The sequence below is a fragment of the Scomber japonicus genome, chromosome 2 (genome assembly GCF_027409825.1).
Source record: "Scomber japonicus isolate fScoJap1 chromosome 2, fScoJap1.pri, whole genome shotgun sequence".
Classification (NCBI taxonomy): domain Eukaryota; kingdom Metazoa; phylum Chordata; class Actinopteri; order Scombriformes; family Scombridae; genus Scomber; species Scomber japonicus.
This window is the reverse complement of record NC_070579.1, coordinates 37,494,583-37,521,339: the sequence shown is the minus strand read 5'-3', so window position 1 is coordinate 37,521,339 and position 26,757 is coordinate 37,494,583. Positions and strand designations below refer to the sequence as shown.

Below are 26,757 nucleotides of genomic sequence, written 5' to 3'. Positions count from 1 at the left end.
ACCTCCATTACAAAAATGCTGCTTTCTCCATCCAGGCTGCTGACGATGTTTGAACTCTGGGAAGCTTCTAGAGCACGCTAGTAGTCACGTTTAGATTTACGGGGCTGCTGCATGAATGCTACTTCAGGTCCAAATAATGAAATAGTGGTTTAACTAACTGGGAAGCTGATAACAAACTGAAAAAGTGAGTGATTGCTTTATTTAAAATCGATTGAGATGACTAAAGCCAGAGTGGTAACAGTACAGTATTTTGGCATAATTTGTTGCAAATCATTTGATATTCATAGCTACAATTGTACTTACAGTAAGATTCCAGTAGGAATTAAATGTTTTTTTCAATGATTTCTAAGAGACACCTCCAGGATGATTTTAAGGCTTCTCCTGCAGTCTAAGGAGTCTTCTGGAGGCCCTCAAAGGATCCTTCAGGAGTCCTTCAGGGTTTTCTAGGAGGTGGGAAACCAGAGGTGCCTCCATCAGTGTCCTTAAGTGGGCTTCCAGGAGTTCTTTAAATGTTGAATGAAATCCTTCATCAGTCTTTAGTGGCCTTCAGAGGGTCACCCAGAGGTTCAGGGAGATTTCTAATCAGATGAAATGACTCATTTTCACTAGGACTGAATACTGCTCCATAAATCATCTATCAACAATGCTACTAGCTCTCCAGCTGTGATTGTTAGAGAAAATGGGGTATTTGTATTCTAATGACATGAAACTCATAGGAAAGCTAAGGTTTGATATACTGTACTAGCACAATGCTTTATGAAGGGGAGAAAATCTTTTATTCATTTAATTATTTTCCACATATTGACAATATGCACCTACAGCTCTTCAGTTGTCGTCTGACCTCTCTCTCTCTCTCTCTCTCTCTCTCTCTCTCTCTCTCTCTCTCAAGACTGAGCTTTATTCACTTTCATTTTGAAACTGACTTCATAAATAGACAAAAAACCCTCAATATTAGACAACATATTATTTATTGTTAATAATTGTATTTTTTGTGTGCAGCTTTTTATGATTTTAACGGTGAATACGCAGACTGGTGAGTATATGCTCGTGTATATTTGCCATAACAGAATTAGAGTAACCTCACAGTGCATATATAGTACATATATACACATATTAATTTAATATAGGAGTATATGGTTCTCCAGCTGCAGGCGGTGAGGCAGGGAGCAGAGAGGAGCGGTCAGCTGGGAGCTGGGAGCGGGGCCCTGACATTCACCCACTGCTCATTTAACGGGTGAACTCGGAGGTTTGAAGTGATCTGATATAAACCTAATGCGCAACTGTAACTGGTCCTTTTGCAGCTGTGTGGAACGTCGCTTCCACATTTCACAGGACACATTTACATCCACAGTAACCAGGTAAAATAGCTCCTCTTTTTTGTTGTTGTTGCTTTATTAAACAGAAATACAATTTCAATGATGAACGCAAAGCACAATTTTCTAACGGCAAAAAATCTTTGCTGTTATTTATTTATTATTGTAGTAGTATAGTAATAATAATGGTAGTAGTGCTGGTGGCGGTAGTACACTACTGTTTGTGGTAGTGGGAGTGTACTATTATTATTTTCATTATTACCATTATAACCGATCTTTTCCATATTTGGACGCATGCAAAGTATCTTTATTTTATTTTATTTAATTTTAGTTGATCTTATTTTATTGCAGTGTGGCAGATTAATCTGATATTGAATCATCTTCTTTGCTATTATTGAGAGTTTCGCCTCCGTCATTTTTTTAAATCTGCAATTTAAACCCATTCGCCTAAAGTGAGACACTTTTTGGTATTTCAACATTTTTCAGTAGCAATAACCTTTAGGACTGCAAAGGTCAGTTCAAATACATAAAACTAACCACGTCTCTAATCTATGTATTTATTTATTTATCGTTTAATCATTGGACTCTACAATAAATCATGAAATAACATACAGCAATTATAAGCCTGGCTAAAAAATGCAATATACATTTTTATAACAGTGTAGACCTAATTAAAATATGTAATAATATAATTTATTAACCTGTTTAATATAACAAATAAATATTGTCAATCCAATAAAAGTTACGATAATAAATAATTTTCACCATTTGATTTGATCATTTTCAATGAAAGCCAACTGTAGGCTATTTAATGTTTAATCTTGTATAACTAACCTTAAGTTGCACTGTATTTTCTGACATGGTGTTTTGCAGAGCACCAGATGAGTGTGTGACATACTAATCTCTGGATTTTATTAGTAGTGAAATAAATGATTGATTTAAATCCAGAAAACTGACATGCGTTGCACGTCCAGGGCTGGCCAGTGTCTGTTTCACGGCCTTCAAAGTGCGACTACACTCACTTCATGTCAACTAAAATATGTGGGCCAGGGTTCCTTGGCTCAATTAGCCTAAGATGAACCAAAGTCAGAACACACAGTTTATGCAGAGGGAGCCGTCAGAAACACATATGAGACTGTGTTGGCTGCGTATTGACACAAATGTTAAATGATATAAGCATATGGCTTCAACTGATATAATCTGTTCATCAATACAGAGAAGCTGCAGGCTAGCTAATCATATTAAATGATGAAATGATTTGCGCGCGCATCGTGTGTCCTGCTCTCCAGATATACACTAAATTAACTTAGCATTAACTCCGTGTGTCTATAACAGCTTTATTATAATAATGATAATAATAATGGCTTTCAAATAAAAATTGAAAACAGTGCAGCTTTGCAGAGTGTTGTAAGAGGTCAACACTGGCGGTGGATAATTCATTATATTTTTTAATATATGGTAAAAAAAAAAAAAAAAAAAAAGAAAACACAGGTTATGTCGACCATATAATATATTATAATATTATATCTTACCGTGTAACTTTCAGTGTCAGAAACAAGAAACTTTAGTCTTGACCTTGTAAGGGTTTGCTGTGTGTGTGTGTGTGTGTGTGTGTGTGTGTGTGTGTGTGTGCCAGCAGGCCTACTTAGCAGGCCCATTGACATTAAAGACAAGTAAACAGACCCTGCAGACGGAGCCAGAGAGGAGGGGGGTTAGGGTGATCACTATTGGTTGATGGAGGCTGTGAAGTCAGTTTCTCCTCCCCGGTAGTAAAGATGACGTAGTAAATCAGACTCTCTCCCTCTCTCTCTTTGATACAGGCATACTGGCTTGACCATTGCTCAGTATCAACTAGCCAGTAGTAGTTGACCCAGTGCCTGCCCAGACTGCTCCTGCCTTGCTAAACGGCTCTGAGGCTGGCTGCTGCTATCTGACCTGCAGAGGAGGATGAGAGGAAGTACAGAGGGAGTAAAGTAAAGGAGGATTACACACTGTGACTCTCTCCAAGAAGAGGAAGAATAAGCGCTGTGACTTTCTAACGAGGAGAAGGAGAGGCAGAGGAACAATGAGCTGTTTGGACAGAGCTGAGCGGCCAGCAGGATAGACAGGACACACAGACTAGGACTAGCCCCGGTCTAGCCTACTACTGTTGCTGGGAATACCGACTCTCTCACCGTCACACTCGGCGGGTTGTTTGTAACGGAGGCCGATGGGGAGATTATTCACGATGCAATCATCTGCTCCGTGCAACCGTTAAACAGCGAAGCCCGAGTCTGCAGCTGCAGCATCATCCGAGAAGGACCTGTGTGTGTGTGTGTGTGTGTGTGTGTGTGTGTGTGTGTGTGTGTGTGTGTGTGTGTGTGTGTGTGTGTCACTATGAGTCTGGTCTCGGGCTTCCCTCACCACCCGGTCATGCACCACCACGACAGCCACCACTACTCCTTGCATGCGGCGGCTGCGGGACGGTGTCACGAGGACACCGGGGCTCCTCCGTACTTTACCAGCTGGTTGATAAGCCATGCGGATATGTCCCCCACCGAGTACAGCCTCGCGCCCGGCTACAGCCCCGAGTACCATGGCAACAGCGGTAGCGGGTCCACCGGCGGCCTGGATCCGCACCATCACCACCACCACCACTACGGACCCAGTGGCTTGGTCCCGGGAGCTGGCACCATCTCAGTGAACGGAGCACCGGTCGGTATGCACCACCACACACACCCTCGGCCCGTGAAGCGGAGACCCACGGCCAACCGTAAGGAGAGGCGGCGGACCCAAAGCATCAACTCGGCCTTCGCGGAGCTCAGGGAGTGTATCCCAAACGTCCCGGCCGACACCAAACTGTCCAAGATCAAGACGCTGCGGTTGGCCACCAGCTACATCTCCTACCTGATGGACATCTTGGACAAGGACGGACAACACGGAGACACGCAGGCTTTCAAGGCCGAGCTGAAAAAGACGGAGGCTCGGGAGGAACGGAGGAAGAGAGAAGCGGTAGGAACATCTGACACGCTCCCTAAAACCAACCATGTTAGTCCTGACACTGTTTTGGAATAACAGGAGAGTAAACTACTTTTTAGACAGCTTAGTTTTTACTGTATACATTTCCAATATAGACAATAATGCAAAAACACGGATAGTAGCTGCTGTTAAAATTCTACTCATTTCATGTTGCCGTGGAAATAGTAGGCAACAGTTGCTTTATGTAAAGGCCTTTAGTCTGCAGCTCGGCATACAGCATACATATCACAGAACGAATAGTGAGAAAAAGAAACAACAACAACCTGAAACTATTGAGACTTCAGTGGATAATGTCACTTTCATGGATTGAGGATAAACAGAGATAAACTAGCTTTATAATAGTAGTGGATTATAAACTTTTCTCTTTTTTTAACATGACCTAAATTCACAGGGCGCGAGGAAGGTTTCATATGAAGAAAACAATATATTGTTGCTACTTTGTATAAAAAAGCATTCAGTGTTTCAATTAATGGTTTATCTCACAAAGATGAATGAGTGGAGGTCACAGGTGACTGTCCTGTCAACGTGTTGGTTAGCAAGCAGCCAGCGTTCAGCAGCAGATTCACCATTAATATGACAACTGATCTGCCTTTAGAAAAAAAATGTTAGTCCTATGTTGTTAAGTAAATTCGCCATATTGGTTTTATTGGCCATGGAACATTGTAGTGTACATATTATATTACTCCGTATTCATTGAGACATAAGACATTTTTTGTACAATCAGATTTCGTGCAAGTGGAGCGTACCGGGTAGCATTTATAGAATATAGTTTCATTTATCTCACAAAAAAACATTTGTTTACAAATAAGTTTTGCATGGCGTATAATCCACAAAATGGAACTACATTTTGCCTGATTAATATTCTTCTTTTGCTCTGTTGTCCGTATAGAAAGATTTTTCCTTCAAATCAGCAAAGCGCTACAACAAATAGTTTTAATATAGAAAACACTGTTAGTCTATTAAGATAAAGTGCTGCTTTTACAATTCTATTAAATGTAAAAGGTCGAGGATCACTGGCTATAATTGCCTTGAAGAAAGTAGTGAGTCATGAAACTGGCGCCTCTAAATTTGACAAATATAGAAATATATAAGTGACGGATATTTCTGCCGTTAGTGTCTAAATGATTTGGGAGAGAGTGTAAATGAAAAGTCTGTAGCTGTAGGCCTAAAAGAAAGTTATGTTACACAAAAGTAACATAACTTTCTGTAAGAACAATGATAATAATAATAATAATAATAATAATAATAATAATAATAATAATAATAATAATAGTAATAATAATAATATGGGCCACATAGGATTCTAAATTTGTACACTCTTGTCCAGAAGGATTTTTATTTTCTACATGATTATTTTATAATAACGTACAATAATAATATCTTATAATATTATTATACAAACTATCACTTTGTACCGTCCAAACACCCACATGTACACTTCCAAAACGGGACAATAAATAACACACACGTGACAATACTGACTATATTGTGTCCTCTTTAACTGAGCTATAGGAATGTAAAGAGTTAGCATGAACCCAGCTAAAGACAGCCAGGCTCACACAGGAGAGGGGGGGGGGTCACACACACACACACACACACACACACACACACACAGTGTAAATGCACGCTAATGTTATAGCATAAGGAATTTCAAAAGCAAGTGAAGCGCGTGTGAATGTTGAAAACAGAGTAAACAGTCAAAAAGAAGTGTGTTAACCCTTTTTTTTTATGGACACGTAATTTTTTAATCATCGATCACAAAGGGCAAAAAAATGGAATGCGTCCCCATGCAGCTGACCCATAGAAACAACAACAAAAATTCTACACAATAATCATATCCTCCATATGATCAAACTCTATATAACAGTGGAGCCAGAAAATGAGTCGCCATCCTCAGACAGCTTGGAGCCAGGAGGGGCCAGGTTCAGCTATATAGACCCACTGCTATTATTCCCAGCAACACATTTTCATAGTTTAGTCCTTACAGGCTGCTATATAATCCACATAGCTCTGTGTATACTGCCCATATCTTATGGCTACAGTTGCTCGGCATTTATTATTAAGCACAACCAAGAGATTTAAACCCATTTCAACTGTCTTTACTCGCCTTCTCATTCACTTGATCCACAGACGCAGGCATAAATCTGCATGTCTTGATTCATAGTAAACACCGTACCAAGGAGTATCATATTGCAACTTTTTATTTTTTTATGTTAGAATTATATTTCCTTATTATGACTAGTGGCTAAAATGTCATAATTGAGTAATTTTACTGTTAAACACAAACAAACTGAGCCTGGGTGTATTGATTCCAGAGGCCTTGTTGTTATGAGATACATTTATCTCATGAAAGTGAGCAGCTATATCAACCAGCATGTCTATCCACAGCTATACACCAAGCTTCACTGCAAGCAGGGGAGTCACGTGCAGGAATAAACAATACATGAACACACACACAGGACAGGACAGAATGGAGCAGAAGAGAATAGAACAGATAATTACTTCCTGTCTGTTGCTTAACGTGCTGCCTATATAGGAAGTGTGGTGCATAATTGAAGCCAGAAAGCAATTTTTCCTCACATTTCAAACTAGAGTCACTAATAGGAGGATGTAGGCCTGTTAATAACTCATGTCAGCTCTTCTCCACTCCTCCATTTAAACACATAAGCCTCTGCTACTTCTAAGATGCTACAATGTGTCACAAATATATGAAGACAATTCCTACATTAAAAAAAAAAGATGACGTCAGACTTTTTAAGACTGAGATGAAGCATGCAGAGGAGAGGTAACTTGAAGTGAATTTGATCCTCAGTGCAGCTAAGGTAAGCACTTGATGCTCCTCAGTCTGCTCTTCCATTAACCATTAAGGGGTTAACCCCTGAAGTGTATTTAAAGTGTATTTAAGCTGTTGCTCCTCTAAGCTTACTAATAAGAGGGAAATGTAGGTATTAGATCAGTTATTTCAAATAGTTTATACAATGTTGTGTGTGCAAGGAAAATTAAGATTAAGATTTTTTTTAAGGTTTTACAATTTATTTTATTATTATTATTTTTGATGTTGCTTCATCCATATATTTTTTGTCACTGTTAAATGGCTTCATTTGGTGTGGATTTGTTAGTTTGTTGTACTATAATTGCCATAATCCAGTTTGTACAGAAACAACTTGATGAAGGCCAAACTGTTGGATTTAAACACATATACAAATATGTTGAATTTATTTTTAAGTTATTCATGTGTATCAATACACATATGATTTTTCATTTCATTTATTATCAAAATAATTTTAGCACAGTGCAGTGGCAAATGAATCATCTTTGATCTTTAAATATATTTACATCCTGTCAGTGACTACTGGGCATTTAGATGCTTGGCTGCATCTGAAATCATTTCTGATAGAAAGATTTTGATTTGTAAAATCAAGATTATTTCTACACGTGACCTCATCCTGTGAAATATTGAAGCATTTAGTGAATGTTTGAGAGCAGCATGCTACTGACTGAACTATTCATGATGCAAAAAAAAAAAAGAAGAAAAAAAAGCTTTATAATTATCACTACTTCCTGCGTGGTGGCATCTTGGTTACAGTAAGTGATACAGAGTAAATGTGCAGCAGGATGAACACAGCTGTAATTTCACATGGCAGCGCTACTGTGAGCAGACTGACAGCAACACACAGGCTGGAGTTCTACTATCAGTGATGTGTCGCCTGTAGACCAGTAAGATGCAGCAAGAAGACAAACCCGCATCACTCTAACATATGTGTATATATAATCTATAAGAAAAACAGATGTGTAACATTTATTAAAAATCTTCTGTCTCTATAGCTTGTTAATATTATTAAAGTAATACTTTACCCAGCACAGCGTGATTACGTGATACTTTTTATGATGTCGTAAAGTGACAGTAGCCTCCAGCCTGAGGACTGTTACAAACCAATGATGACTAAGATTCAATTAGATGAAAATGTTAAGAGTTTTGTCTGATGATTATACGGCATGAAAAAACGAGCAGTGCGTGTAATGGGATTATAATCTACTAGAAATTCATAACGATGACGTGTTTGTAATAATAACATCAAGTAGTGAAGGCCCTGACTGTTGTTATATTATATTAGTATTATTTTTATCTTCAATTATTATTATTATTATTATTATTATAATTGAGCTGTTTTATTATCTATGTACAGATACGTAAAGGCTACACTAGTCATGTGTGTTATTGGGCCGTATAGCAGTGCAGGCGGTAATGTTTTATAGTAATGAGGATGATCTTGATGCTGTGCCTACATACACACACACACACACACACACACACACACAGACACACACGCTGCTGGCGACTACACACCTCACATTTTATTGGACCTTTCTGAACGTGTGTGTGTTGACGCAGGCGGATCGAAACAGTGTAGCCTATTTAGGTTTACACTCGGCAGTTTAGAGCGAAGTGCCTGATCGTTTATTAGCACACCCACATTTCTAGAAGAACACACTTTTTTTTAACCACTGAGCTCTCTTTTTATTAAACTGCTGTCTTTTCCTTTGTGTGTGTGTTTTTTTTAATTGGCTGAAAAACATTGCAAATAGCAGATGAAATTGTAGCAAATTGCGCAGTGTTGGGCAAACTATTAAAATCGGTGAAGCTGTTTGAAGTGGATAGAAATGAAAATTCAAATGTTACTGGTAACGCAGGACTGTAATAAAAGAAGTCACGCAGTGTGGATGTGTTAACTTTAAGCAGAGACTCATGCAGATGTTCTCAATCTACAGTGTTCATGCTGTATGTCTGATACAAGAACAAACAAGAAGATCAGATCTGAGCTCTACCTTTATTGTGTAGACATGTTGGTGGAGGATATGCGCTGTAAACTATAGGCGGCGTCACTTCCACATTTTTACAGTTAAAGAACAGACGTGAGTCACACAACACAACACAGTGAAGACACACTGGAAGCTTCCACACTAACTCATGTAGCATCACGTTCATAGAAAAAAACATCTAAAGTGATGTGCGTCTAAAATGATAAATAACAACCAGACTTTTTTATTTTTTCAATAATAAGAATAAGGGTTTGCGGTTATCCTGACTATTGATTTAATGTTCAGATTTTGTTCTTTAGATTTGAATCTATCTACTTATTCTAATTATTGTTATTATTATAGTTTCAGAGGTGCACTCATTGTCAGTAAATTGGAGAGATTACGACAATAATCCTTTGATCCGGTTGCGTTTTCAAGTGTGTGTGAGAAACGAACAGAGTGAAACGACTGGGCTTACATAGATCATCTATTATTAAAAGCTATACTGCCATATTACTATTCTAATATAAGTCAAATTAAATGTAAACAATTCAAATAAACGAATGATAAATATTGAACAGAGCGGATTTATTAGGCCTATAGTTTCTCATTCTCTTTTTATCAAACACTAAAAGCTTTTTTGTAGTTGATTCAAATATTGAAAATAGTCAAATGTTTTGAGGTTATTGTTGTTTTTTTTGTCGTTGCTTGTTTTATGTTTTTTATGTTGTTTATTTCTACAGGAAATAGGTTATAGATTATTTTTAAAGACTCTCAAATCCATTATTGATTTTTATGTTTAGTGGCTTGTGTCGTGCGTGTGCTCACACACCAAAGCAGCTTTTTGAAAGTGATTGTTTGTTAGTGACTTTTAATTTTTTTTGAAAAAGCTTGCCTGTAGCTATCATACGCATATTCCGCAAGCTGAGCTACGTGTCCCAAATACGTAAAAAACAGATAGACAATATACAGTTGGACGCTTTTATACAGTGATGGAAGGTCATTAGTCCTGTATGAAATATATGATTGTATGAACACTAAATTATTTTTCACACAGTAAAAAAAAAAATCTTTTCAAGCAGCAAATCCTTCATTGGAGAACTTCATCCAGCGGTGATAAATACGCTGCTGCACGTCATCAACATATATTTTCTATTAGATAAGATGCTGTAATACGCCAGAAAATAACACAGTTAACATTATTAGGAGTAATGATTTATGAAATATGTATCCGCAGGTGGAGATCCCTAAAACAACTACATCTACATCATCATCATCATCCTCCTCATCGTCATCCTCAACGTCAGCGGGGGATAAGAAGACTAAAGGACGGACAGGATGGCCTCAACATGTCTGGGCTCTGGAACTCAAACAGTAGCGGCTCTCTCCTTTCCTGCAGGCCGATTGCACTCTCTCTCCTCCCGGCTCTGTCCTCGGGGAGAATGACGGGACAATAATGACGCGCTGTGATGATGATGATGATGATGAACTGTCATCAGGTGTGAAGCTGGAGGCTGTTTGTCTCCCAACACAGAGCGGTGGACGCTGTATAGTTCCGTCCACTTTGCAACGGTGAGACACGTAGAGACCGTTTACTGTCGGTTTGCTTATTGGTTTTTAGTTCTGATAGAACATAACTTCAGATTGACAACTCCTCATCCCTTCATCCTTCATCCCTTCATCGTTCATCCCTTCATCCTTCATCGGCAAAGACGCTTTTGACGCTTTCTGAAGTTTGTTCTCTATAAGCTTTTGACATGGCTGATTTCCTCCTTTAATTTGACTTTAAAAGAATGACAACACTGTATCACATATTCAGTTTGCCTATAGCTAAAATAACTTTACATTTGAATTGAAATGGGGGAAAAAATCTTACGACAGATACAGATATTCTAGATTTTTGTCAGTCATGATTTCATCATAATTCAACAGATTTGATGTCAGTGGAAACTGTGGGATAATTTAAAATACATGTCTATAGACTTAAGCTTTATGTGTGTTAGGGACAGACACGCTGGGATGAAGAGGTTGAAATAAAAGATGTATTACATTCTCTCCTCGAGAATCAAAGGGATTTTTACATCTCTCGTCTAGTTTAACCAGCTTCGTGACCTGGTGGATTTGATATATGCTGAAATGAAGAGTGGATCCGAATTATTATTCATCAATGCTCTCAAGTTGTGTTCTACCAGATTTGTGTTGCCAGTGAGCAAAGTAGCAATATACCACTGATGGCTTGTGAACGGAGTGTGGCCCTATCTTTTCCTCTCCTCCTGCCGAGGGAGAACAGAAAGTGCTGGAGATAGGCGGAACCATTTCCTTCTCTCTCCCTTCTTAATTACACACACACACACACACACACACACACACACACACACACACACACACACAAACACAAACACTACACACACACACACACACACACACACACACACACACACACACACACACACACATACGCACACACACACCGGGTGTCGACTTGCTCTCAGCTTTATTTAACGGAATATTTATGTGCAATGTGGCCGTTAGGACCAAAACAGCCATTCTGCTGAATGACAACGATCATTCACTGAATATCTTTGATTAAACTATAAGGTGTTTGTGAAGCTCTCTCTCTCTCTCTCTCTCTCTCTCTCTCTCTCTCTCTCTCTCTCTCTCTCCTCTTACCGTATCTCTCGCCCATTCGGGTTGTAAATGTAGTAAATGTAGTGACGTCACGGTGATGACGAAGTGTCCCTGTTGTGTTGTGAAAATGTGTTGGGAGAGTCTAAATAATGCTTTATGTGGGATGTAAACAGTGTCATGAATTTAATAAACCGCCACTTGGTTACATGGCAACTGCATTTCTTACTTTCAGACAGTTTGGTTACACAGTGATGTCTAGCGCCAAGTCATTCATTTCGATTAGAGAATAAGACAGAAATGATGGGGAGTAGTATTCCCAACAATAAAAAAAAATAAAAAAACTATTCAAGCTAAAACTAATTTTGAACTATCACTTTTCTGTCATATTGTATATACACAGTCTGGTTTCATCATTTCATTTTGCGCACAGACAGATATAAAGTTATACAGTATTTTAAGTTATAAGATAAGATCCTGTACAGGTGTGTGTTTACTGTCTAATATACGGTCATCATTGTTTTTCAACCTGACTTCAGGCTTTCCAGTCAAGTCATTTAGAATAGTGACATTAAATTCATGTTTGTTTTTTTCAAACAGGACAAATGTAAAAATGCAAAGATAATAATTTTTGACCCTGCTAGACACAGCTTTACAATGCACCGCACTTATATTTATAATGAAAACAAAGTGAAGTATTACAATTATAAGATACACTGTTTGTTGTAATCTTCCATAAGATGTTGCAGATAGGTCCTGGTTCATGTTTGGCCTTTGATATGAATCCTAGCTGTGCTGCATACAGTGAGTACAGCATACAGTTCCTTTGTCTTCACTTTGAAATAAGCTGCTCGGGTTAAACTGGAGACTTTCATGAAACCTGTTTGAATGCCAACCACAGTAATTATATGGTTTTAATGAGTCGAGAATAGTGTTATCATAACAAAGGAATGATGAGAATACTGCTGGTTATATATAGAGAAAAGGGTTGATTTGAACCTTTTTGCTTCAGGCACCATCTGTGGAACAGTCATGAAACAGTGTCATCAGCTTTTCAGCCACACTTTGTTTACAAGAGATCAATGTCTGTACCAGTAACTGTGTTTTATATAACCATGTCTCTATTTACACACACTCATCATATCAGGAGAAAGTGGAAGGACAGGATTATATCTAGGAAGATATTGTATTTAACTGTATTTAACTATAATGGTTTATCATAAATCCAAACATTTTCACTTCCCACACATTGAGTAATCACCAGATGATATGAACACTTTCACTTTTCATCTAAAATCAGTCAGCTGGTAATCAAATGAAACGTTTTTAAAAAAGTGATTGAAATGTATTGTCTTCCTTCCAAACATCTGAATAGAGTCTCACCATGGAAGTGACCCATCACCCCTCCACAATAAAGCCTGTTTAGACTTCTTTGCTGCCTCTGCTTTTACAAACAGGATCATAGCAGGCTGTCAATCAAGCAAAGTCTCTGTTAAAGGCATAATTATGTTTCTGTGCTGAGCGGTTCTGGTGTGTGTGGAAAATGTAAGATGTCAGGCCTACATGGAGGACTGATCATTTGTCTAATTTGTAACACTACATGCATCTACACATGGTCTCTGTGATTACATGAAAAAGACCATTTCAAAGTGTAAACATACTTACTTTGGTTACATAATGTAGCAGTGCAACACTTTGACAAGGAAGCATCATTCCGCATTAATTCAATGAATCTCAAAATCATGACTTTATATAGAAAAAACATATTCCATTTGTATTTTTATGAAGTATATAAGCTGCAGATTCTCCACCAATGAAAGCCAGCGTAGTCACATGATGCCAACAGCTAACAGTGCGGTGATAATGTTAATATGAATTTTAGTGTGCTGTGGTTTAATGATTGCAAAAATTTCTCCATGCTGTCAAAATTAAAATTCTGTGGCCTTGAATATCTGACATTCATGAGAAGTTTGCTGAATATGAACGATCCAAAACTTGTACTTGTCAAATCCAGAAATCTCCAATAACACACCTAGAACAGTCACTACTGACATACTTCCTGGTCTTCATATTGTCACAGTGTCAGATGGAGCTGTCAGTCATCCTTTGATAAGGTCTTATCTGCCACCACAGTCAGTATGTTGATGGTGGGAGACAGGAGGAAGAAAAAAGAAAGAGCTTGAGAGGATTTTTCTCATCCTGACAAAGACTAACGTGAGATGTAATGGCCTGAGCCTGGCCTCGGGTGAAGACAGGAGAGCAGATAATTAGTGAGAGGGCTGGCGTCAGACTCAGATGACCCCACAGTGACCGGCACACACATACACACACATACACACACATAAATACACACATTCTGCTGTCTCAGCGTCAGCTGCAGGGAGTGATGGAACTGATGACCATACATAGAATACTAGTTCATTCTGTATTATAAATGTGGGCCCATCTCTTCATTGATAATGAATATGATGGAGGACTAAACTGTCCACACACACACACACACACACACACACACACACACACACACACACACACACACACACACACACACAAATGCACACACACTAAATGCTTGAAGTCAACTAGATGTTTGGAATTCCATTCCATTTTTTTTAACATTTAACCATGATAGGGTTAGGGTCAGTCATTTAAATATCTCAACTGAAGTTTTCTCTAGTGCCACCATGAGGTTGATGTTTTTAGCTTTTTCTTTAGATAGCCATCATACTTGCTTGCTTGATTTTTTTCTTCTTTTTTTGTTGTTTTTTGATGAGGGGAACACAGTGGATTATCCTTATGAAAGGATAAGGAGACCATCCAGATTGGAACCACCAGACCACCAACTTGATGCAGTATGGTATTACCCATCACATTCTTGCTTCCATTATGTCCAGTTGCCTTGTTACATCATCTCAAGTGCTGGTTCCTCAGTGGCCGCTCACACCTTGCTATGGACCAGTTGCCATGGTTATTGTCCTCATAGAGGATTAGGAAAGTTCCCAGCCTGCTCTTCAAAACTTCTGCTGGTCACCACAACCATCAGGACTCCAAATTGTAACAGTTTTTTCCCCTTGCTGTTGACCACAAGAAGAATTGATAGTAATTTCACTTTCAGTGTTGCAGCATCTTCATGGTACACAAGACTTAAAACATCTCAACTCACATCCTGCTCAGGTGGAGATTGAGCTCAGCAGTGATTCTGAACATCTCAGTGCTGCTCATGTCCATGTTGGTGGTGATGTACCAATCAAAAACAAGTCATGTGTACAGGATCCTCAGTAGCATACCATGCAGGTACACAGAATGATTAAAAAGTACAGTTGGACCACAGCTGTACTTGGTGGAAGTAGACATAGCACCACTAAAAGAAGCTCTCCTAAAGTACTGTTATCTATATATGACACAGCCCCCCCTATGGGTCAACCAATGACAAAGACATTATGTAACTCATTGGCTATATAGTTAGAAAAAAGACAGAAAACCCATAAATACATAATGATAATGATAATAAATAATCCAACAACACAAAACAGTCAACAGGGGATCATAAGGGAATCACACCCACTACATTTGTTACAAGTGTCATCTGAATGAATGATCACACAAAATAACATTATGTCAGAATATAAACTAAAAATAAAGGTATATAAATCAAAAACAAGAACAAATAGAATGAAGGTAAACAGAAGTCATTGATCGGACTGAGTTATCCCCCAATTTCTTTAAAGATTCTATAGCCGCAATCAAAAAAGAGGTTGTTGAGTGTGTCTGAGTGAATATGATGATATGAATGGAATTAAAAGCTGTTTTCATTATAAGGATAGTTAAAGTAAATGCATTTGAATCCAAAGAGCAACCAATGAGAATGTGTTTTAACCAGTTCAGTGAATCATACATGAAACAATTACGCGTGCCTCAGTACAAATCTACAAATATTACTGCAGACTACATTTATAGGCTAAAGATGTGTTTCTGTTTTATTCCATGTATTCCCTATTTGACTGTTTGAGGCACTCAGATACAAGTCTATAGGGCAGCTGTGTGACTCTATAAGCCTATAAGTCATCTTTCAGGGTAAATCTTCCCTGAGTACTTACACATCAGGGATAAGTCTTGGCAGCCATTCAAAAACCCCATTCCAACTTCTCTTTCTTCTCCCGAAACACCATGAAAGAAATGTCATCTTCGTCTTGATCGTGCAAAGATTATGTATCAATTACAGCAGTATCACATCTCCAACTGTATCAAAATAAAGGGGAAAAACATGTTTTGGAGCAACAACAGGAGTCAAACACATTTGTAAAGTCTTGCAAAGCAGCTCCCTTCAGAATAATTTGTCCAGCAGTGCATGTTGGAAACATATGCAATTAGACCAATTAGTGCCGGTATAATGGAGGAATTTGTTGTGGTTGTTGCTCAAGACTGTATGGCATAGCTTCTACACTAATAATGCTGATTACAATGTTCATTCTTTACAGTTGGTTAATTGGGATCTATTTAAGGGAATTAAAATTAAGTTGAATTACTACTCATTCTTACAGGGAACCCCTTAAGGACCTGTGGGGCCACTTCAGGAATTCTGGAGGTATAGACTGCAGTTGATCAATGCATTGCACCCAATTGTATAATATTGCAGCAAAAGTTTTAAATCCATTTTGCTGAAGCATTTTTACAAAAAATGAACAAACAGGTTATGTGAGCCATTACATCAACTACCCAACGAGCCAATACCAATATCTAGGTTTATAATAACACACCTCCCCCACAACACAACACCACACACACACACACACACACACACACACACACACACACACACACACACACACACACACACACAGTTAGCTCCCTTCATGTCTCCTGTCTGTCTATCTGCTGGCCTCTAAGTGCAGTCGACTGGTGAACATGATAGATGACTATGGCTGGAATAGAATTTTTCCCTGCGATAATACCAAAACATCTGGCAGCCATTACTTCATGCAGACCCCTCCCTTATTCACTCCCTCTCCTCCTCCTCCTCCTTCTTCTCCCACCTCCCTGCAATAATGTGCTCTGGCATTTCCTCTCCACCAGGGGGCAGCATTTCTACGAAGTGCACTGGAGGTTGTTGTTTTGGGGTTTGTTTTTTTTTGTCTTTTTGTTTTTTGTTTTGGTCTACTTCCTCTCTAAGCCTCTATACTGACCCCTAACTGTACACTATAGCTGTGCATCGCTGGTGGTAACATACAGAGAGTGTACTTGTGTTATGGATAATGGATAATGAGTGTTTTAGCGCCTACAGTAGAGCATTACTGTTGTGAATTTGGAGCATATACAGCGATCAGAAAGGTCTGCAATTGTGGAAAAAGAGGAAGAGGCAGAGGAGGAGAAGAAAAGAGAGTTGGAGTGGAGAGGAGAGCAGAGAGGAGGGTGGGACCTTGGCAGCCTTTGAAACAAACCCCCAGGTCACTCCATTCACCCCATAACTACTGTGTTGCTATGACACAACAAACACACATGCGCGCGCATGCCATATACAGATAGGGCTTTCCATCAAAAGAGACTATGACAAAATGTGTTTTTTTTTTCTTTTTCTAATCAACCCTTTCCATACAGGGGAAGTATTGGATTCATTAGCAGCCAAACCAAAGACAGCCTGCCCATTGTTCACTTTTTATAGACCAGAGAAAAAACAGAAAAGAGAAAAAGAACCAGGAAATAGAGAAAAAAATGATCTGGAGAATTTATTGCTTCTTACCATATGGAGCCTTCTTTCAATTAGGCCTGTGGAGAGCAATCAGCAGCACAGCATGTCTTCAGCCCATGGCTTGAGACACAACATGGGTCATGCTGCTTTTTTTCTGCTCTGTGCCAATGCAGCCAACATAAAGTCATGAAGTCCATTGTCCGTGTTTGTTTTTTTTAATCTTCATTTTGTTCCCAGCTGAGAGTGGTTTACTTTACTAGATTTGAATCTGCAGACATTGACGGGGCACTGCATGGTGTGGTGTCGACCATGAGAATGAGTCAGGCCACTCTGGAGTCACTTGATGTTTTCAGGTTTAACTATAAACTTAATGGATCCTGACAAAACCTTTAACACTTAGCCACAGGCCACTCTACTTACAAACCATGGAAACAACATCCACATGTATTCCAGGCCAACTGCACACAGTGACAGCAAAACGATTTGATTGAATATGAGCAGGAGTGATTTAAAGTCTCAACATTAGACAAATCTGTCTGTGCAATAAACAAATATATCACATTGTTGGAGTCATTATACATATCAAGCTGTGTCATTCTCTGTCTCCCAATAAAGCACATTGATCTGTCTAAGGATGGACTTTCTGTTCCTACAAAAATACCTTACAGTACCAAACTGTCCTGTTCTTCATGAGGGAACATACAAACAATGAAACCTGTGCCTAGAGAAGACACCAATCTATGATTCAAATGTAAATAAATACCAGATGTAGCCAGTGAAACTGATTTGAAAGCATATTTATTTGCATATACATATATATATGTCATTTTTACATGTTGGTACATTTATAGAAATAGATTGAATGGGTTCATTTTTTTAAATATATAATTTTATATTTGGTCAGATAACAAATGAAAAAAAAAATGAAATCTAAAGCTGAACATTTTGCAGGTTTGAATTTATTTTTACAAAGTTGGTCAACACATTTCTAAATCTGCATATACAAGTAAAAAAAAGTCCTCTATGAGCATTCCAAAGTAATTTTTGTAAAGTCATTTTTGAACTGTTGAAAAATAATGATATTTTATGTTGTGAGAGCACTGAGGTTAAGGCTGCTCAGGGTTAAAAACCATTCCACCATGAACAGTTGTCACCTACAGCAGAGTCCAGTCCTTTCCATTTATTTATCTAGTCATCCATCCAACCTACCTCCTCACAATATTGAAATGTGTCACCTTATATAAAAGATAGACATAGAAGTCTATTGGACTGACATCAAATGACATTAAAGGGGTGTGCCAAGGGCTTCTGAACAAGCTTTTGTACTTGATGTGTTGGGAGTGAAAATGGGCTGATAATTCATGATGATTTCATTTGTTGTGTTTTAATTTGCTTTTTTAAAAAATGGTTAAGTGCAAAATACACCAAGTCATTACTTTTATTATTGAGCCCATGGAAATTTACACAGTTCCAGTCGGGATGTGTTGACTGAGTGACGATGTGTTTATGTGCAAATAGGAATGTCTGAAGGAATGTCCCAGACTTCCATGTTGGCTGCTGAATTGCACTCATGTGTTGTTGGTAAATGGAAAAAAGTCCAGTAGCCAGTGTGCAGTAATGAAGCTCTCTTCATTCTCCTAATAATACCCGTTGTGAAATGATGGCAGTATTAACAACACTCATCTCTGTCCATCACTGAGTCACTGACTGACTCAGTGATGAAGTTACACCATTGGTCCACTGTAGCTGAGTATCCCAAAATGCATTTCACACCAATTGACAGCAATGGCAGAGGTTAAATGTTGTAATGTTTGCTGTACAGATGTGTTTCCTGGGTTTCTCCTGTATCTACACCGCATCTCCTGCTTTGCTCTTGTTTCTTCATTTTCCCCATAAGTCTCCCATAATTCCCTTTTTTATTTGTAGTTATACACAGGGCTGTAGTGGAGAGTAAATGCACATAAACACCATTTACCCACCGCTCAAATTGTGAAACAGCGTTTCAATCAGCGTCTCTTCAGTGACATTTAGGTCAGTTTATCCAGTGTTGTTGCTGCTTTACATTACAGTAATGTTAATGTAGCTTGATAGTTTGGATATCTTGACTGCTGATGCATTACCACCGTGTGTTGTTTGTCCACATAATTGCTGTAATTAACATCATACAAGTTCAAGTTCTGCTCCTACATTCTCACTCAGTCATTTTCAGAGTGCCTGAACCAAACAGAAAGAGGAGACAGACAGAAGTGAGGAAGATTTGCAGAACACTGTTGAAAGAAAAACAAGGAGACAGTTTTCAAGAGAGAAGAAGAAGGTGCAACACATTCAGGATGTAAAGAAAGGTTTGTGGGAAGTGAAACACACAGAAGCAGCTTGGTGTCAGGTGATAGAGAGACATGAACACATGCAAAGCAGGAAAGCAGCTGTATATATAATATGTTTAAAGGCACAATCTGTTATTCAAATGTAAACTAAAGTCGTGATTGAAACCTGCTATATAAAATGAATTACAGATCTAATTTATTACTACAGGCACTAACACTACACAACAACATCAGTAACTGTATCTTAACCAATTAGGTGAGAAACTAGCACAAAACAACAACAACAACAAAACAAGTTTAAATATCTAAATATATCTTTAAATATATATTACATCTCTATTTAAATACTTATTTTTCAATTCCTGAGAAAAAGGCATGTTTGAAAACAACAGCACATTTTGCAAGGTGGGTGGAGTTTAGCATTGGTTATGGTGATACAGTGACTTTGGAAACCCCCAAAATCAGACCCCCTAAGTGTGCCACACATTCATCATGTATGTGCTTATATAAGGGTATATATAGGTGTTTTCATCAGGATGGGGAAAAATCTTTTCAGACGCAGCATTCAACACCATGGACAGCGCCTCAGCAGATGAAAAATGACATTTGATCACAGTATTAGTCAGTGTGCAGGCTGCTGGCTAAATGGCTGACTGTGACATTTTCTGCCAGCTTTTTCTTTTAAACACAACAAGGTGCAAATCTCTTTGTGGCCTATAAATAACTTAATGAATACATTTATAAGCTATAACAGAGAAAGAGCCTTTAAAGAAAGTTTGAAAAGATTGTTACTTTACTTTTTGCATTTTCTTTTCTGGCACTCTACAGGAAACCACTGCTTAAGTTAGTCAATCAGGGGTAACCTTACATCAGGCTGTGGTTCAGGAAGTAGAGCGGCTCGTCCATTAATCAGAAGATCTGTGGTTCAACAATGGGGAGGACAGAACATGACGTAACATCTACAAGTGCTGAAAACAAGTATGATGTAATTATTGTTTTAACTGTGGTGAAAACAGGGACAATTACCAAATTGTTATCAGCATTCACTACCAAGTGAATGCTGATAATGGGACAATCCTGGACAAACCGGGACATCTGGTCATTATATCATGGTGTAATAAATGACATTAACTAGTAGCCTAGGTCAGTTAAACATTAATGTGTCCCAGAAGCCACAGAGGACAGGAACCTGCTGATTAGATCTCACCAGCCAAGAAAAGAAAAGGGTCTTTTCATAATGTACAAATCATGGTCAGATGGGGTCCCAGAAAATCTCCCAGGTATGACTGTAGTACTGTTAATAATATCACTTTGGTATAACTGCAGTGGAACTTTTACTGAAAGTCTTATTAACTAGATACACCTCTCTGTATTTCACAGTTTACTGGAAATTTGAATGTGATGTCAGGTTTGACATTCCCATGCTGGCTGGATAAATGCATATTGTGCAGAGCATGGAGGAACCTATGACGTAAGCGGGTCAGTATTTTTGTAATTACTCTCACTGCCAGGAGGAGGAGACAGCTTAAAGTTGTTCATATATTTTGTGATCACTTACCAAAAGAGACTGATCTGTCAGTTTCACATGTTGCACGCATCTAGTGTATTTTAGATATAGGTAAAACACTTCCTTGTTCATGGTAATAAATAAAAGCAACATAACAAATATATTTACGAATGCAAATGTTACACACGTGAGGGCCCTATTCTAACAATCTATAGCGCATGGCGTGAAGCGCGTGGCACAAATGCCTTTGGGGTGGGTCCAAATCCACTTTTGCTATTTTAACGGCAGAATGGTTAGTGCGCCAGGAGCATGGTCTAAAAGGGTTGGACTTAAGTCCCCTCATTAATTATAGGCGTGTTTTGGGCGTAACACGTGGTAAACCAATCAGAGTGTCATCTCCCATTCCCTTTAATATCCAGGAGCTCTGTCACATTGGTGGATTGCTATTATAACAGTGTATTTACCCAGCAATGTGTTTCAATAATATAACATGAGTTATTTTTGCTGAAAGGAAAGTTATAACTGACCAGTGTGATGAGTGTAGAGGTGTGTGTGGTTATACTGCAGCAGTCTGGTGTCATCAGCTGATTTAATAAACAGTGAGCGGCTGTGTGTAATGGCACTGTGCAGACTTATCAACAGTGGTTTGCAGTCAGGGGCAGCAAGGCCCTAGCACTTTTTTTTCATAATTAAAAGGTCATTCTGAAATGTAGGCTGATTGGCCCATGGGCAGGTGCGTGATGACGCACTGTCTGTTATTCTGGAAAGGTGATGGCGGTTGATTTAACAGCAAGATCGGTAGATAAAGATATGATGCACGATGACGTCATGGAGGATTCATCATGAAGGATGCAGGATGGATTTCATCTACAAGTAATATCGGTGAGTGCTAGTTTTTTTGTTTTACTTTCTCTGGACCAGATTGGCGCTGCTGTTGGGCTAATACCCCCCCCCCCCCCCCCCCCCCTCTCTCTCTTTGTGAAGGACATTTAGAACAGTTTTTGGAGCATGTTTGTGTCTGTTATAGACATAGATTTTATTTTTGAAGTGATTTAGAAGTTTCCTCTAAGAGTGCAGAGCAGTCGGGCAGTATGTGCTGTTTCTGATGTTGTGTCACGTGGTATGTGCATTGTAAAGTGGGCAGTGAGCTAAGGGAAGATGATCTGATGGCGATGCTGCACAGTGGTGTCTTGATGCGTTGCGGATGTTGATCAGCTGTCATGATTAAGTACTGTTGCATAATAGTGGCCTTACATTGGATTCGCAGTGTGTATGTATCGTAGGACATAGGCCTATATGTGTGCGGCTACTCTGCTGGCTGTATCGGGGGTGTGGTGTGGTGGGGTGGGGGGGTTGTCATTCACATTAAATAACAGATCAGTACAGATGTTTTAACCACAGATGTTCAGATGCTTTTCTTGTTGTGGAAGCGGAGCATCTTTCCTCCAGAAGCAGACATTGTTGTGACTCATTCTACACAAAAACACCAAATACTCACTCTGTGCTGCATATTTTCTCGTCTCCTCCCGTCAGGTCACCGTGCACACATCTGCACACCACACAGACATCTCTGTGCTTTAGTTTTTATTTATTTATCTTTTAATTACAGTTTTAGTTCTTTTTAAAATCATTTTGTTCAATCATGTAGTAACAGGTAAACTCAGCAGGGTTTTAATCGTTGAAAGTATCTAAACATGATCAGTGTCATCTTAATAAGATGTGTTAAATATTGTTAGAAACCTGACCCCCCCCCCCCCACACACACACACACACACACACACACACACACCTACCCCCACTACCAAACATAGACAGCAGTCAAAAGACGCATTTAATCTGTTAGTCTGTAATTAATTAAATCTGATAAATATTATGACTAACCGATATCACCTGCATTTTTTTAATATATTGTCATACTTTTCTATGTGTTTGTATGTGTGTGTGCCGCTGCTTGTGCACGCGCATTGTGCCCCCGCATGTTAAAGTCTTGATAAAGCCTCCTTCAAATAACAGTAACATATGCTCCAGTGACTTTAGACCTGTTTTTTTTGGTCAGTAGCACAATCGCTTCCCTCTGCCTCAAAATAGCAACGCGCCACCAATGCGCCTGACCACACCTCATTTAGAGACCAACACGCCCATAGGTGCAAGTACATCTACTATTTAGACAAAGCAAAGGAGTCATTTACACTAAAGCGTTATTAATGAACCTGATAATTATTGCATTCAAACTGTTTTTCAGTAAATGACATAAAAGCCTAACTTATTGTAGTATTTGTAATGTTTTTTTATAACTACTATTCCCATGCACATAAATAAACTTATACTTACATTTAAACTAAAAAATGCTGCAGTGTCCATGTGTGATGGTAATCAGCTCTAACATTTCATACATAGTCCAGTCATATATGAGGTTTCATCATTTTGTAAAACTCAAAGTAAATAAAAATATGTTTCTGTATCCAGGCCTGTGTCACTGTCATCCACTCCTCCTTTATTTACTTCTTCTTTGGACTGGACTGAAATATAAGGTGACTCCAGATGTTTGTGAATCTGTGCTGCATTTTAGCCTTGTTTAAACTATGCAATATACTAGCAGTCATGGATGTAAAAGGTCTCTCTCTCTCTCTCTGTGTGTGTGTGTGTGTGTGTGTGTGTGTGTGTGTGTGTGTGTGTGTGATTTGATTTGTCTTCTCTGTTCTCCTGCAGTGTCTCATTATAATTTATTTATAAGCGTGCTTTAAGAAAACCTTTCTATAAATCTCAAATCACAGAACTCAAACTGCCTAAAAAAAAAAGCCTAAACAGCATGATAGCATATAGCTTCTTTACAACCATCCAGCTGTTTGTCTTTGATCATCTGAACACATACTAAAAGAAAGGAAGTATTAATAATAACAAATAACTGCATGACAAAAAAATCATTTAATACTGATGAATGAATATCATGAATGTTTATAAAATCATGTGACATTACTTTGCCTCTGAAATAAAACTGAGGACAAAATGTCTCAAAAACCAGAGATTTAAATTCATGTAGTTAGTACACACACACACACACACACACACACACACACACACACACACACACACACACACACACACACACACACACACTCACACAGAGTTGAAACCAATGCAAGACCGCTTTTCTCTTTTCTCTCTCTGACAGACAAATCTTTCCCTATTATCACGACATGACACAATATAACTGAAGAAATACATCAAATATAATAATACTGCATAAACTCATTACTGAGGCTTAGACTTCTGTAATGTGGTGGCTCTTTGAACTTGTATAACTGTGCAACTATTTATGGAGAGAATGATGAACGGATACTTCCCAGTGTTAAAATAATGTCTTTTTACATTCTGGGAACATTTTAACAATGAAAAGCAGGATATGTTAAAAACAAATAAAGTCAGAGTCAGACTCTGAACAGCTGTGTTATCAAACTGATATGACCTTTTCCATGACAACAATAGGTTTATCTCACTGTCTGGAGATAAAGATGGGTGGAGCTGCTGGGATGTGACCCATACATTCCTCAAAGCTTTGATTTCATCTCCATCAGTGGAAACATTGATCTCTTTAGGCATGAATCTGTTCTTATTGAAGAATGGTGATCAAAGTTAAAAATTAGAGGATTTTGATTTATTTATTTGATTTATTCTATTTTTGAGATCTGTCTTCTTTTTTTTTTACTTTATTAAGAGAATTGTGACTGAGGAAGTGGATTTAAATGGACAGCAGCACTGGAGGTCAGTGAATAGTTCATGGTGCTGCTTGGATAACAATTTAACTATTTAACTTCCAATTCAATGTTTAGACTTCGCAGTGGAGAGGAAATCTGTCTTTCCACACACACACACACACACACTAAACCCCACAAGTGTGTGTATGTGTGTGTGTGTGTGTGTGTGTGTGTGTGTGTGTGTGTGTGTCAGACTGCTCTGTGTAATCCATCTATGTGAATGGGAGCTGTTGCAGTAATTTAGATCGTTTTGTGTCTCCTGATAATGATACATAATTAGACTGTAGGTCAGTCGGTCAGACTCCTGATCTCTGTGTCTCTGTCACACACACACACACACACACACACACACACACACACACACACACACGTGTTGATAAACAGAATAAAGATTAAATATGAAAATCAACTTAAATAAATTATAACTTCTTTGTAACTAGAGTGCCTCTATAGGCACTCTATTTGTAATTACACTTCAATTTCAAAATAAGAGAATTTATAATTATCAAATGAATTTAGAAAAACAGTCATGACATGAATTTAAAGAGCATTTTACACTTGCTCTCCTCTGTCCTTCTTTTATTCTCTTTTGATTTACTACAGGGTGAGCAGGTCAGTCGCACTGCCAATTTATTGGTCATTAGTTGGCGTGTTGGCAGGTCTCACACCTCTTAATCCTGGGTGGCCTTCTCTCAACCTCTGCCTCCCTCACAGTCTAAACCCGCCAGTCTGTCCAACTACAAACATGTCTGAGCTTCTTTTTAATCCATGAATTTTTGAGAATCTCAGTTGTAATCAGCTGTTGATGAAAAATGAATTACACTGTTTATCTGTGAGCGTTTGTATTATTTAGTGTGTGAGTGATGAACCTCAGAGAGCACAGCAGATCATTCATCAATGCATAAATGTTTTACTTATATTTAGGATGAATATCATAAAATACAGTTCAGCCCTTTTATTCAGAACTGGATTGTTCAGCAAATCTCAGATCTAGCTGCTGCACAGATCATTCATTCCAACAAAACAGTGAATTCATGGACATTAGTCACTTCTTAAAACTCAAGTCTTGGAAATTGTTCGGGCTAAAAATGGTGCAATTGTTTTTAATGTAGTTTTTTTTTCCAGGAAATTATTTGTTAATGCTTTACTTTACTTTTTGTTCTCTTTCCAATTTCAAAAGACCATCTTGATCCCATAAAAGTTAAATAAAACAAAATAAAAATAAAAATAAATAAATTACAGACAGCGCTGACTTAATGGAAACAAGTCTGGTGGTTAAAGATGAAAAGCGTCACCACTGGAAAATCTTAGTGTTGTTTAAGTCGCAGTGTAAAATGACCTGCTCTCTCCAACCCACATGATCTCTCCGAGCTTTCCACTCACATAATGATTTTTTTATATTGTTGTGTTTTGAAACAAATGTTAATACACAGAATTGAGGGATTAACAACACACAACTGAGATTAAGCATGATGATGCAGTGAAAATAAAAACAGCCAAAAGAAATGTTGATGCATTTATTTTGAAGAAGTTAAAAGTACTGACTGTTTCCAGAGCTCGAGGGCGCTGATGCCAAAATTTCAGGTAGTCTTTATCCTGGATTTGAAAACAGCAGAGGTTCCTGTTTGAGGATCAGACAGATGAAATAAAGCCAGGTATAACTTTCTGTAGCACTGATCTACAGCTCACTGGGGGAAAACAGTGCTGGATTTAATGTGACTGTGTGGAA

The 26,757-nt window shown here is 38.4% G+C and overlaps 3 protein-coding genes across 4 annotated transcripts in view; all 3 read left to right on the top strand.

Moving 5' to 3' along the window:
* Window positions 1–26,757, top strand: part of saraf (store-operated calcium entry-associated regulatory factor) — a 171,979-nt gene that overhangs the window by 86,421 nt on the left and 58,801 nt on the right. The gene's annotated exons all lie outside the window — the stretch shown is intronic.
* hand2 (heart and neural crest derivatives expressed 2) lies at window positions 3,622–10,572 on the top strand. Of its 2 annotated transcripts, none has more exons than XM_053341566.1 (2): window positions 3,622–4,304; window positions 10,369–10,572. In XM_053341566.1, exons 1-2 carry the CDS (start codon window positions 3,690–3,692, stop codon window positions 10,507–10,509), a joined length of 756 nt encoding a protein of 251 aa, XP_053197541.1. In that variant the 5' UTR covers window positions 3,622–3,689; the 3' UTR covers window positions 10,510–10,572. The 2 variants fall into 2 exon arrangements, with proteins under 2 accessions (XP_053197541.1, XP_053197548.1); XM_053341573.1 differs by lacking the exon at window positions 10,369–10,572 and adding an exon at window positions 4,654–4,662 and having other exon boundaries at window positions 3,622–4,301.
* Window positions 10,588–26,757, top strand: part of si:dkey-9i23.8 (parapinopsin) — a 30,862-nt gene continuing 14,692 nt past the window's right edge. The window contains exons 1-3 of the mRNA XM_053327717.1: window positions 10,588–10,703; window positions 14,931–15,050; window positions 16,298–16,341. Coding sequence (XP_053183692.1) covers window positions 10,588–10,703; window positions 14,931–15,050; window positions 16,298–16,341 — 280 coding nt within the window. The remainder of the gene's footprint in view (window positions 10,704–14,930; window positions 15,051–16,297; window positions 16,342–26,757) is intronic.

Coding starts and splice junctions, on each gene's coding strand:
- hand2 (XM_053341566.1), top strand. CDS start 3,690: ATGAGTCTGGTCTCGGGCTTCCCTCACCACCCGGTCATGCACCACCAC. Junction 4,305..10,368: donor AACGGAGGAAGAGAGAAGCG/GTAGGAACATCT, acceptor ATGTATCCGCAG/GTGGAGATCCCTAAAACAAC.